Below are 13753 nucleotides of genomic sequence, written 5' to 3' on the forward strand. Positions count from 1 at the left end.
AGGCTTATCATAAGACACAGAAGAATAAGACATGTTTAAGAAGATTTTTTTGAAAAGGGCTAAAATTTAGAAGGAATTGCTTTGATTTTAACTTTGCAGTGTTCCTAATCTTTACAACGTGGTATCCAGATGGGAGGCATCGGCGCACGGCAGTCAAGTTCCATCACTCATGACTGTGACCTCAAGCAGGTCACTTAAACTCATGTGCAAAATGGGGTTGAGAACCCTTCCTGTATGTTTAGAATGTGAGCTCCTGGGAAAAGAGCGAGGTATGGTGGTGCACCTTACTTGGGAGGCTGAGGTATAAGGATTACTTGAGCCCAGGAGTTTTAGTCCAGCGTAGGCAACATAGACCCTATTTTTCAAAAAACAAAACAAAGGCTGGGCGTGGTAGCTCACGCCTATAATCCCCGCACTTTGGGAGGCCACCTGAGGTCGGGAGTTTGAGACCAGCCTGATCAACATGGAGAAACCCCGTCTCTACTAAAAATACAAAATTAGCTGGGCATGGTGGTGCACGCCTGTAATCCCAGCTACTCGGGAGGCTGAGGTAGGAGAATCGCTTGAACCCAGGAGGTGGAGGTTGCGGTGAGCTGAGATTGCGCCATTGCACTCCAGCCTGGGCAACAAGAGCAAAACTTGGTCTCAAAAACAAAACAAAACAAAACAAACCAACAAAAAAAGCAAATACAAAAGAATGTGAACTCCTGGAAACAGAAATCACATCTTCCTTCCTTTGCATCTCCAGAACCCAGTGCAAGGCTTGGAGTGTGCATGCTAGGTAAATGCATGCTGAATTGGGATAATGACTGCAGAGAGTTGTCACGAGAATCATTTTAGACGATTGATATAAAAGGGGTTCAGATAGTCAAAAGCACTAGATGAGTCTGGAGGATTATTGCTCTATCTGGCCTATAGAATGAAAGGATCAACTTACACATTTATTTATCAGCATGTTTGGAACTCACAGTACTTTTTTTTGTTTTTTCTGGAGAAATAGTGAGATAGTAATCCTTGTTAGGATTCAGGCTAACCCAAGGGCACTTTATAACCTATGCTGTAGTTGAGGTACAGCCAACATTATATGATCATGATGTTTCTCTTGGAAACGATGTTCAGGCCAGGTGTAGTGGCTCACACCTGTAATTCCAACACATTGGGAGGCTGAGGCAGGTGGATCACTTGAGTCCGGGAGTTCAATACCAGCCTGGGCAATATAGCAAAACCCCATCTCTACAAAAAAGTTAAAAAAACAATTAGCCAGGCATGGTGGTACATGCCTGTAGTCCTAGCTACTCAGGAGGCTGAGTTGGAAAGACTGCTTGAGCATGGGAGGTCAAGGCTGCGGTGAGCTGAGATTGCGCCACTGCACTCCAGCCTGGGTGACAGAGCAAGACCCTGTCTCAAAAAAAAGCAAAGTATGTTCAGAGCTGGATCTCAGTGGCTCGCTTCTTTCTTCTTTCTTTTCTTCCATAAATATTTATTGGATTCCTGTTTTGTGTCAGTAACCGTGTTAAATTCTGGTGACATAACAATGTAAGAATAACTTAATTCCTGCCTTCATAGAGTTTATGATCTAGAAGAAAAAGACCTTGAATAAGTAATGATAAGTGATGGGAAGTAGAAGGGCAAGTAGTAACAGAGGCATCTAACAGGCAAGATGTAACCTCATTTAAAGGGTCAGAAATGGTGTCTTAAAGAAAGTGATGTTTGGATCAAACCGCTAAGGATGAGCAGAACCTCATTAGAAAAGTGGATTGGTCGTAGAAGACCAAAGTGGTGTAATAAGAGGGCTTGAGAGGGGAGGGAGGAGCCAGAGAGCAGTGAGGGAATGAAATGTGAGAGAAGACAGACGGAGGGACAACTGAGGAAAACAGAAGTAAGGGTGGATGATTCTGAGAGTCTTCAGGAGGATGGTAGACCCTTGGTTCTCCTGGACCTCCACCTTCTAGAAGAGAGGCTATCTGGAGCCAGCAGCTCCTTGCCTTGAGGCCCTCTAGAGTGGGTAGTGGCATCATGGCTTTGCTATTCTTTCATGTGGATTGTGGCATTGGGGAAGGTTCTTATCTGAGGAAGCTGGTGGGCAGGAGTTCCAGCAGCTTTGGTAATGTAATCACCTCATATGAGCACCAGGAGTTGGGACTCCATGATTCGTGTCACTCACGCTGGCTCAAGGGTCTGGGGACAGATCAAATAACCAATAGGTAAAGTCCTTGAGTTACAAAAACTAGGTAAAAGCCATGCCTACTACTCAGCAGCTTCTACAACGCTATGCTATTTTTACATATTAATTGCACAATAAGTATTTGTTAAATACATTACAATGTTTATCTTATATCTAAGATACGCAGGTGTATCCTCATTTATATAATCTAGAAAGGCCTTATTTTATATTCACAAACTTCGATGCAGTTTAATTGAGTACCTTTTTACCTCTAGTTTATTTATTTTTTATTTATTTATTTTTGAGACAGAGTCTCACTGTGTTGCCCAGGGTGGAGTGCAGTGGTGCAGTTTTGGAGAAACAATCATCCATCCACATTCCTTCCCCTCAAGCACAATTTTATTATATGTTTTTTTCAATGGAAAGGAAGCTTCTGGGTGGGATGCAGTGGCTCATACCCATAATTCCAGCACTTAGGGAGGAAGAGGTGGGAGGATCACTTGTGGACCGGAGCTTGAGGCTGCAGTGAGCTATGATGGTGTCACTGTACTCAAGGCTGGGTGACAGAGCAAGACTGTCTCTTAAAGGGGGCAGGGAGCTGGGCGCAGTGGCTCACACCTGTAATCCCAGCACGTTGGGAGGCTGAGGCGGGCGATCACAAGGTCAGGAGATTGAGACCATCCTGGCTAACACAGTGAAACCCCATCTCTACTAAAAATACAAAAAATTAACCGGCTGTGGTGATGGGCGCCTGTAGTCCCAGCTACTTGGGATGCTGAGGCAGGAGAATGGTGTGAACCGAGGAGGCGAAGTTTGCAGTGAGCCGAGATTGCGCCACTGCACTCCAGCCTGGGCAACAGAGTGAGACTCCATCTCAAAAAAATAAAAATAAAAATAAAAATAAAGGGGGCAGGGAAGAAAGGAAGCTTTTTTTTTTTTTAAACCTCTTGATGCAACAGTAGAAAGAAAGCTTCTGTTAGCAGAGTAAATAGATTTTCCCTCCGGAGTTGTTTCACTCAGAGAGCACAATCTGGTTTTAATTATTGATTTGTTTTGGATATCCCCTACTAAAAATATCCCGAAGACAGTGGGGAATATTAACTTTTTTATGTTCCCAAAATGAATCTATTGAGATTTTCTTGGGTGATGGTGAAAAGTAAAAAAGCTGGAAAAGGAGTGAGGCTTATCCTCTCTCCTGCTGAATCTGATAGGAGTATAATTTTATTCCAGAATGCCGCACGTATCTTTCACCTAACTGGCACTATATGAAGAAAACTTGGTGTCCTTTCCATAGCAGAAGGTTTTACACGTGGCTTCCAGGTTAGGTTCTTTTGAGGAAGAATGCGCATTTCAACCCTCTTAACACATTGGTGTCATTCAGGGCTTTAAAGGAAGAGAAGCATAGGTTTGAAGTCAGTTGTGAGTTCAGATCCCAGTTCTGCCACTTCTAGCTGTTACAGACAAGTTACACATTTTCCTTGAGCCTCACATTCTCATCCTTAAACCCAGAAGTTTGCTTGAGATTTGAGCGACATACATCTGTAGAACATTTGGCAAGGTACCTCACCCAGCAGGAATATGGTCATTTTTATAGACTGTACACATTAATTTGATTAAACCTCATGCCTGAATTTACACCAAATTTTATTCTTCTAGTGGGAGGTACATGTAGTGATAAAAATAGATAATTCACTTGGCATTGCAGAGTCATCCTCTCCCTGATGTGAGTTGGGCAAATTGAGGAATATATATGCATCCATAGTATTAATATGATATGATATCTTTGGTGTTTATGTATCAGGTGCTTTAAGATCTGCGGTTTTTAAATATTGAATATCAGAACCCTCTTTCACTACTTTGCAGGGACGTAACTTTGAGCACCAGCAGCAGAGAGCAGATATATTTATGTATGCGTTATTTGGCTGTACCACTCATGAATTTCCTCCTGATCCTTGGCTTTCTGTGTCTAGATATTACAACATTTTGATATACTTATTAGGTGAATTTCAAGCTACTTTGAAAGTTCATCTTTTTTTTTTTTTTTTTTGAGACGGAGTCTTGCCCTGTCTCCCAGGTTGGAGTGCAGTGGCGTGATCTCGGCTCACTGCAAGCTCTGCCTCCCAGGTTCACGCCATTCTCCTGCCTCAGCTTCCCTAGTAGCTGGGACTATTTTATTTTTAGTAGAGACAGGGTTTCACCGTGTTAGCCAGGATGGTCTCGATCTCCTGACCTCGTGATCCGCCCCCTCGGCCTCCCAAAGTGCTGGGATTACAGGTGTGAGCCACCGCGCCCGGCCAAAAGTTCATCTTATACCAGGTAACCTAATAAATATCTACTTTCAGGATATTCTCCAGTCTACAAAAATTCTCCATTTTTTTTTTTTTTTTTTTTTTTGAGACAGAGTTTCACTCTGTCACCAGGCTGGAGTGCAGTGACGCAATCTCGGCTCACTGCAACCTCTGACTCCCTGGTTCAAGCAATTCTTCTGCCTCAGCCTCCCAAGTAGCTACAGGCACCTGCCACCACGCCCAGCTAATTTTTGTATTTTTAGGAGAGATGGGGTTTCACCATGTTGGCCAGGATGGTCTCGATCTCCTGACTTCGTGATCCGCCCACCTTGGCCTCCCAAAGTGCTGGGATTACACTGCGCCCAGTGCTGGTGAGCCACCGCGCCTGGCCAAAAGTATCCATTTTTACTGAGTAAAACTGAAGAATGTTTCTAGCATGAAAACAGATAAAGGGAGGGGTTAGGCCATGGATCTTTATGGCACCAGGAACCCTCTTGCATCATAACCTGTTTGTTTTCAAGTGTGTTTATCCTATTATATAAGCCAATTATTAATTGAGAAGATTGAGCAGTAGCATTTTTTTTTTTTAGATTACCAGTTTCGTTTGATCAAAGTCTCTCAGCCTTTTTCTGAAATAACATCTAAAAACTCAACTTATTTGATGTATGGATACTAGTGGTTATGTTCTGACCAGCTGGGCAACCAGGAAAACAGTTTATTGTGATATGTGGGATACTGCTGAAATGAAATAACTTTTGTTTTTACAACTTGAGTCATGAAGTACATTTGTTTTTATTAAAATTAAAAGTTCAGCTTGGTAATACTGAAGAGTAAAAATTGAGACCTTCCCCTGCCACCCCAAGAACTGAGGTAAATAGAATCATATGAAATGATGTCATCTAGTGGACAAAATCGTGTAATTCTACTTTTTTGCTCAAATGGAATTATATAGCAGCAGCTTTCATATATAGTGAAAAATCAACTGGAAAAAAAAAAAAAACATTTTGCACGATTCATTGACCACCCCAGATGGAAAAATAAGAAATTTGAAAGCTTATTTTATCTGCTATATGGCAAACACTAAGGGATTTTCTTTTCTTTTTTTTTTTTCTTTTTTTTTTTTTTTGAGGCAGAGTCTCGCTCTGTCACCCAGGCTGGAGTGCAGTGGTGCACTCTCAGCTCACTGCAAGTTCCGCCTCCACTAAGGGAATTTTTTTATTGCATTTAGTTTCAAAATATGGTAATTCCAGAGTGACCAGATCCACATTCACTGCTTACCAACGTATTTCTCAAACATTTGTCCATTTATGAATGTCAAGATGTTTAATTACCTAGCAGGATTTTATTTTATTTTGAGACATGGTCTCACTCTTTCACCCATGCTGGAGTGCAGTGGCACGATCTCAGCTCACTGCAACCTCCACCTCCTGGGTTCAAGCGATTCTCATGCCTCAGCCTCCCAAGTAGCTGGGATTACAGGTGCACACCACCATGCCCAGCTAATTTTTTTTTTTTTTTTTTTGAGATGGAGTCTTGTTCTGTCACCCAGGCTGGAGTGCAGTGGTGCCATCTTGGCTCACTGCAACCTCCGCCTCCTGGGTTCAAGCAATTATCCTGCCTCAGCCTCCCAAGTAGTTGGGATTACAGGCACCCACCACCATGCCTGGCTAATTTTTATATTGTTAGTAGAGATAAGTTTTTGCCATGTTGGTCAGGCTGGTCTCGAATTCCTGACTCAGGTGATCTACCCGCTTCTGCCTCCCAAAGTGCTGGGATTACAGGCATGAGCCACCGCATCTGGCCCTTTTTTTGTATTTTTATTAGAGACGGGGTTTCACCACGCTGGCCAGGCTGATCTTGAATTCCTGATCTCAAGTGATCCGCCCGCCTCAGCCTCCCAAAGTGCTGGGATTACAGATGTGAGCCACCGCTCCCAGTCCAGTTAGCTGGATTTTAGATGGTGGAAAATAAATGTCCTTATTTAGAGTAGCTTAGAAAAAATTAGTTTGTGAAAATAAGTATGCTAATTATAAGATGGAAATCAAAAGTCTTGAGTCTTCACTGACTGTTATTAGGTTTTAATTAGGTAATTAGCTTTTATCCTACCTAATTTTGGTCTGTTTTTGAGTTTTTACAAATCAAGTAACTTTTGTATGCCTTAGTTTCTTCGTTTGCAAAACGAAGGTATGTTAATACTCAAAAGAGATTTATTGGATGGATGATTATGTGCCCCTCACATTGGCAGATACTGGAAACACAGTAATGAATAAAACACAATTCCTGATATCAGAGAACAAAGTCTTTAGGAAAAACACAAATACTTTTCATATAAACCAATAAGAACAGTGAGTGACATACCCTGGCACATAGAAATATCAAGGAATATTAGCCAGTTCAAGCCCAGAAGCAAGTGGAGAGATGACCAAGGAAGGTGGCCTAGAGGAGTCCAAACCCTCCAGTTAAGGCTTAAAACATGAGTGAGAATTAATAAGCAAAAGAGGAGAACAGAGAGTGGGAGGGAACTCTAAATAAACCAAGATTGCCAATGTGGATGTGTAAGATAATATTATGGGTGGGGCATTTGACAAAACCAGAGCTTTTTGGGAGTCTTAAAGGCATATGAATTCTACTAGGTGCACAGATAGGATTCCAAAGGATTCTGATCTTGCAAAATGGAGCCAGTTGGAGGAGCCCCAGAAGTATCCCCGAGGGCCTGCTCTAGGCTGTCTGGAAAACTTAGCTTCTCTTTTGTGGGTTAACAACTGGCCGTTTAGTTACAGTCTTCCAGGTAGTGAACGCATTGCTTGGTTTTAATGTCAGGCTAGTATGGACCTCCCCAGTGAAGTACAATTTTATTACATGAAGTAAATGATGGACCATTAAATGCGAGACCAATGAAGTGGTTAATGCTGCCAAGTCACCTTTTAACCCAGAGACATTATGAATGGAACACTGACTTCCAGAAATAAAATTCTAAAATCTGTTATGGTGCTATCCATGTCTTTGCAATGAACCTCCGTCCGCCTTTTACTTTGAAATTTTATTTTGGTTGTTCTTGGTGGTAAGTAGGTTTGGTTTGGTGGCTGATAGTTTAAAGAAAAATAGTACTATTACTAATACAAAATCATCACATTTTAAACTAAGTATTTGATTTGCAAGAAAATGGTTTATATTTATATTTTATTATTTTTTTCTTTTTCATACAGTAATTCCATTGAATCAATTTCTTATCTATTGATTTCCAGATTTAAAAGAATCAGTTTGTCTCTAAACTTTACATGTCCCCAAAACTTGGCAAAGGCCTTAAATGAATACAACTTTCGTTTTTGCAGATACAGGCTAGTTCCAAAGGTTTATTTTCCTGAGCAAATTCATGATGTTGTACGGGCCACAAAGTATTTCCTGAAGCCAGAAGTCTTACAGAAGTATATGGTTGATCCAGGCAGAATTTGCATTTCTGGTGACAGTGCTGGTGGAAATCTGGCTGCTGCCCTTGGACAACAGGTAATACCACTGTCCTAAGGTGCTGGTGGATTGAGCGGTGCATGATAAGGTCCAGCAGACCAACACACCCTCCATTATGTGTGGCAAAGGCATAGCTGGGTGGGCTGGTCACTAGATGGCCAAATTGTTCATGCGATTACACTTGTAGAGCTCTCAGAGATCTTGCTGAAGTAGGAAGATGGGTCATTGGAGGAAGTGTCACCTATAAGTCTTTGTAAAGTCCCTGATTACAGTCAGTGTTAGAGAAGGGCTGACATCCCTTGCTTCTCAGGGCTAAATATGGAACTCAAGTGTCTCCTGCTCCATTTTCAAGTTTGACTTGCAAAGCAGAGTATTTTTGCTTAAATTCCAGTTCATAAGATTATTCCTTACAACTTTGAGCCACATTAAAACCTTAAAATTTGTTTCCCCAACTTTTTCTTAATGCAAAAGAAAAAAAATTAAACAATTCAGCCATTTAACTATTATCTTACAGGTTACTATGAGCTTCACCTGGTTGAATTCTTTGAAAACTATGTCTAGCTCTAATAGCACCCCAATTTTTTTGGCAGCTGGGAAAAAGCACGTTTTCTTCCTGTTATGGATGAAATAACTTAAGACATCTTTGTCATCTCACCTCCAAATTTCATTTGGTGTCCTCAAATACCATCTGTCATTCTAATTATGAGGTACCTTGGTTTCTAACTCTTTTGTTGTAATTCAAGAACTGGATTTTCCATTTGGCATTGGCAAGTTTTTCATCCACACATGGTCACAAGAGAGTCTTGGCTCAGTGGAGAGAACATGCTTGGCTTTCAAGCCAGACAGCACCGGAGTCTAACCTAGGACTCACCCTTGAGTGTTGTGGGGCCCTGGATAAGTCCCTTAACTTCTCTGAGCCTCAGAAAAGTGAGGACGATGTCATCTGATTGCAGGGCTGTTGCAAGGACTTGGCAAGGTGATGTGTATACAATTTTTGGCACATATTCAAAGTACTATTTACTGATCATTCATGCTTTTGGAAAGCAGTCACATGTCACCTGGGAATGCGTTTCTAAAGTCCAGATATGAAGCAGAAGTGTATGGCTAAAGTTACCTTGAAGATCATTTAGTTTTCTATGAAGCTTCATGGCTCGTTAGCTTTCTTTTAGATGTTACAGGACAAATACATAATTTTGCACACTAGAATTACAAAATGGGGCAATATTAACACTATGGGGAGGCGTGGGGGGACTGAAATCTGTTGAGATAGGGGACTCATTCACATTCCCATGACAACTTCACTCTATGGCATATGCCCATTATGTAGAATGGAGGGTGCATTGCCAGAACTGTTTAAATTCTCTCACCAAGCATGAAGATGCTCACCAGAAGGCATACCCTGAGGTCCTACTAAAACACTCAGGAGTCTCATAATCTGTTTAACTTTTTTCTGCCCCTCTCTTCTGGAAGAGTAGGACTAATTTTTTTTCTCCCTAGGAAGTCATGACGTTTTTGGGGGGTTTTGTAGGGAATAAAAAATTAAATAAGGTTTATACATTATCCATTCATAATACCCAAGTGTCTTAACTGCCTAAAGATAGATACAAGTAAGGGTTCACTCAAAACTATGAGTTGTAAACATCATACCTTTCTTAGTTAAGTATCTAGCAGCTTGATAGGGTGGTGATGGTAATGATGGAGCATCATTTTTAAAACTCTATTATTTATACAGTGCCTGGTAGAAATGTAACACTTATACCATTGACAGATTCAGAGTAACACATTAAGCTACTCTATAGGGTATGGTTCCTATAAAAGAAGGCATGCAAAATGAAATAATGTATTTGCTTCCTCTTCTCTAGTTTACTCAAGATGCCAGCCTAAAAAATAAGCTCAAACTGCAAGCTTTAATTTATCCGGTTCTTCAAGCTTTAGATTTTAACACACCATCTTATCAGCAAAATGTGAATACCCCAATCCTGCCCCGCTATGTCATGGTGAAGTATTGGGTGGACTACTTCAAAGGCAACTATGACTTTGTGCAGGCAATGATCATTAACAATCACACTTCACTTGATGTGGAAGAGGCTGCTGCCCTCAGGGCCCGTCTAAACTGGACATCCCTCTTGCCTGCATCTTTCACAAAGAACTACAAGCCTGTTGTACAGACCACAGGCAATGCCAGGATTGTCCAGGAGCTTCCTCAGTTGCTGGATGCCCGCTCTGCCCCACTCATTGCAGACCAGGCAGTGCTGCAGCTCCTCCCAAAGACCTACATTCTGACGTGTGAGCATGATGTCCTCAGAGATGATGGGATCATGTATGCCAAGCGTTTGGAGAGTGCCGGTGTGGAGGTGACCCTGGATCACTTTGAGGATGGCTTTCACGGATGTATGATTTTCACTAGCTGGCCCACCAATTTCTCAGTGGGAATCCGGACTAGGAATAGTTACATCAAGTGGCTGGATCAAAACCTGTAAAGGAGCAAAACTTCCAGAAGCCTCAAGACCCTCTTGACCTCCTACACCTGCTTTGGAAAGACATGCACTTTTTAGCTGACTAATTCTTCCTCTCATCCCCCTCTACATGCGAGTTGTGGAATCTCTATTCCATAACTGAAGTCTTTATGATAACCTAATTTTTAAAAATGAATTTGACTAACTTAAGTGCAAAACATCTGAATTTGGTTCCCAGAGTGGGCCAATCTCTCTGTTCTTGTTATTTTAGCCAACTATACTCATACTTACAGCTACAGAAAGCAGGACTAGGAACTGGAAATAACTTTGGGTCCTGCCTTCATCAGGACGTTCTTTTTAGAAGCAGTTCTTCCAGCTCTGGATGACAGAGTGACCTTTAATAAGATAAGAAAACGAAGACTCCTCAATTCTGCTAGAGTTAACCTTGAGTTCAGAGCAGTGTTAAATGCGTGCGCTTTCAGGTCAGTGCTGGGGACCAAGTACCCTCTGTTTTTTCGTGAATGGATGGTTTTGTTTCCTATGGGAATTTTGGCAAAGGTTTTCTAGAAAGAACAAGTTTCTTAAAGGACTTCCTTCCTCTAGAATACTATTCATTTTATGAGATCACTATCTGTAAGTCCAGTTGGATTACGGGGATACTTGAAAGTTACTTTCTACCACTATTATTAGAAAATATGAAGTCGCATGCACTGGATATCTGTATATCATTAGGTTTTTGTTATTTTTTGGTTATGCTGTCCCCCTTCTCCCTGGGGAGATCTTTGGGAGCAAATTTATTTAGATTTAGAGTAAACTTTTCATTATAGAGCAATTAAAAACAGACACATGAAACAACCTAGTGTTTCACATAAAAATACTTCTGACATAAAGTATCAAGAGCAGTGTGAATATATTTGGCATAGTTGAAAAAGAAAATACATTTAATATTAGTTCAGAATTGTGAAAAATACCTTTAGAGGTCTAGTCTATTCTTGAAAACTCAATTTTTTTCACTTATATGGCATTAAAATGGAGCTATTTTGCTACAATATAATGTATTGTTTATTTTTTTAAGTTATTTAATGTTAATATACATAGCTAGACTTAAGGTTTTTCAGAAAGATGTCCGTAATAAATATCGAAAACAATGGTATTTTTTAAAAAATTGCTTTAGGGTTTTAAAACCTTCCCTACAGTTACAACCACATGTAATTTTGTGGAAATGATATAATAGCTATTAATACTACTATAACATAGGCATAAATATTTTCATGTTTATATGCATATACAAGTTAAGATAATTAGAAACTATGACTGCACCTAGTAAAGTCATCTAAGTTTATAGTTCAGTAGCTTAGGCAGGACACACACTGCTCATCTCTGCTTTTTAGGGTCAGAGGAACACAAGCTCATGTTCTGAGTGAAGGGCGTACACTGGTACCTGGTGGTGCCTAGATCCCCCATTTCCTCCTTCCAGCCAGGTCTGGAAGTTTCAACAGCCCAAGCTTAACTTCATGTAAAGTCTTCACTGCCAGTGGGAACATCTTTGACACAAGACACTCCAGTTCTGATTTGAGTTGAGGATCTCTGCCTGCCTTCCTGCCATCCTTCCTTCTTCCCCAATCCATGCTACTGTTAGGGGCTGCAGAGAGCAGCAGTAGAGCTGAGTAATGATACAATGCACCACGGAGAGAAAGTAGAACAATTTCACTCCTGGGAAGAATGAGTATTTCCCACTTCCAGCAATCAAATAACAAATGAAAATTTGCATACTTATTGATGTATTGTATGAGCCAGTAGCATTTTATGTACAAAACAGAAGTCAGTGCAACAGTATGTATGTGTGCCTGGGTGTGTATAAAAATAACCATTGAAGCTAACTTGCTAATGTAGTTAGGCAAGCCACTTATCATCTCTGGGCCTCGTCTTTCCTCCCTCTAAAATCAAAGAGCTGAATTACGTGATCCTTGAGGTCTCTTCCACCTGTAATACCAACTGTCTTGTCAGACTGGCAAATTATATTGGCCTCTTCTTATGTGGTAGTTTTTTGGTAGGTCATAGTTCCTTATACACGGACACCTGCATCATTGAAGGTCTTTTTTTTCCCTAAAAAAAATGGGATTTTAGTTCTTATTCTATGGTAACTACCCTCCTCATATATTGGAAGGAACCAATATTTGGACCTTATTTTGAGGTTGTCTGTCTCAAAGAAAAAGAAAATAAAATGTATACACAGGGTTCCTTAAATTGACATTTTTCCCCAGAATTGTGAGCCAAAGCCTATAGTAATTGCAGACAACAAATGATTCCCAATCTCTAAAAGTCTCTCTCAGATGAAAAGGGAGTAAAGGCAAAAAGAGGTCAACCACTGTTTCTGATAAAGCACTTGAGTTTCATTGTTCTTTTAGTGTTTATTCTTCTAAAAAATGTTTACACTCTGCAGATTGATTTTTTTTTTTAGTACTGTGGGTTTGTTTTCCTATTTTATGAAAAAAAAATGTTTTTGTAAAATTGTCTGTGAAATATGAACATTAATATATAAAGAAAAACCTTGAAGTGCTGTATAGTGAAGTATAAATTCATGGTTTACTGATTTGTGAAGAACTTAAGACTATTATATAATTATCTTGGTGTATCTATTTTATGCATGACCTTTTAACCTTTCACTTTGCTTATTTCCCACTACGAAGGGGAAGGTAGATTTTATGAACGATTTTAATAGCAAATATATTTTATAAAATGAAAATCCAGTGTGGAGGTAGCAAAGCATATATCTGTTCTGAATCATGTTTGGAAATAAAATCGCTCCATCTGGGAATGTGCTTTCATTTCCCTGTCTCATTTTCTGTTTCCCATTTGAAAACAGGGTTCTCTTCTCTTCTTTCTGCATGCCAAATTGCTAGCCACAATTATCTCCAAATCTTCTACCCACTGGAGTACTCCAGCTGTCTTTCCTTTAAAGGTGGTTCAGTGGCCTCCTTGATGACATTCGTTTCATGTCTGGATACAGTATGTGTTGCCCTACTTTGGACTGGCTAGAATATTCATAAAAGCCAGGCAGGCCCTGGGACTATTTGGGGACCTTCAAGACACATGTTAGGAAAGGATGATCATAATGCCAAGAGTTTGAGCTGAATTGTTTCAGCCAGAGCATCACTATCACTGAAGACAGGTTCTCAAACTGACCCTGTCATTACAAATAAATCTAATAATTTCACATTTGAGTTTATTATGCCTAGTTTATGTCAATACCATAGGGATTTATAAAACTTTTTTCAGAGTGAATTGTTTATATTCTAAATGATCCACATACAAGTGTGTAAATTTGGTTTTCCTATTCTGTTATAGTTACTTTCATGTTCCCTAACAGAACCTCTTGG

General features: G+C 40.3%; 1 protein-coding gene across 1 annotated transcript in view; it reads left to right on the top strand.

The window, feature by feature from the left end:
- The window catches only part of NCEH1 (neutral cholesterol ester hydrolase 1), an 82319-nt gene extending 69118 nt beyond the window's left edge, over positions 1-13201 (top strand). Inside the window, exons 4-5 of the mRNA XM_023213440.2 lie at positions 7785-7956; positions 9780-13201. Of these exons, the coding sequence (XP_023069208.1) occupies positions 7785-7956; positions 9780-10397 (790 nt within the window). The 3' untranslated portion in view covers positions 10398-13201. The remainder of the gene's footprint in view (positions 1-7784; positions 7957-9779) is intronic.
- The last annotated feature ends 552 nt before the right edge of the window (positions 13202-13753 follow it).

This window comes from Piliocolobus tephrosceles, chromosome 2, assembly GCF_002776525.5.
Source record: "Piliocolobus tephrosceles isolate RC106 chromosome 2, ASM277652v3, whole genome shotgun sequence".
Taxonomy (NCBI): Eukaryota; Metazoa; Chordata; class Mammalia; order Primates; family Cercopithecidae; genus Piliocolobus; species Piliocolobus tephrosceles.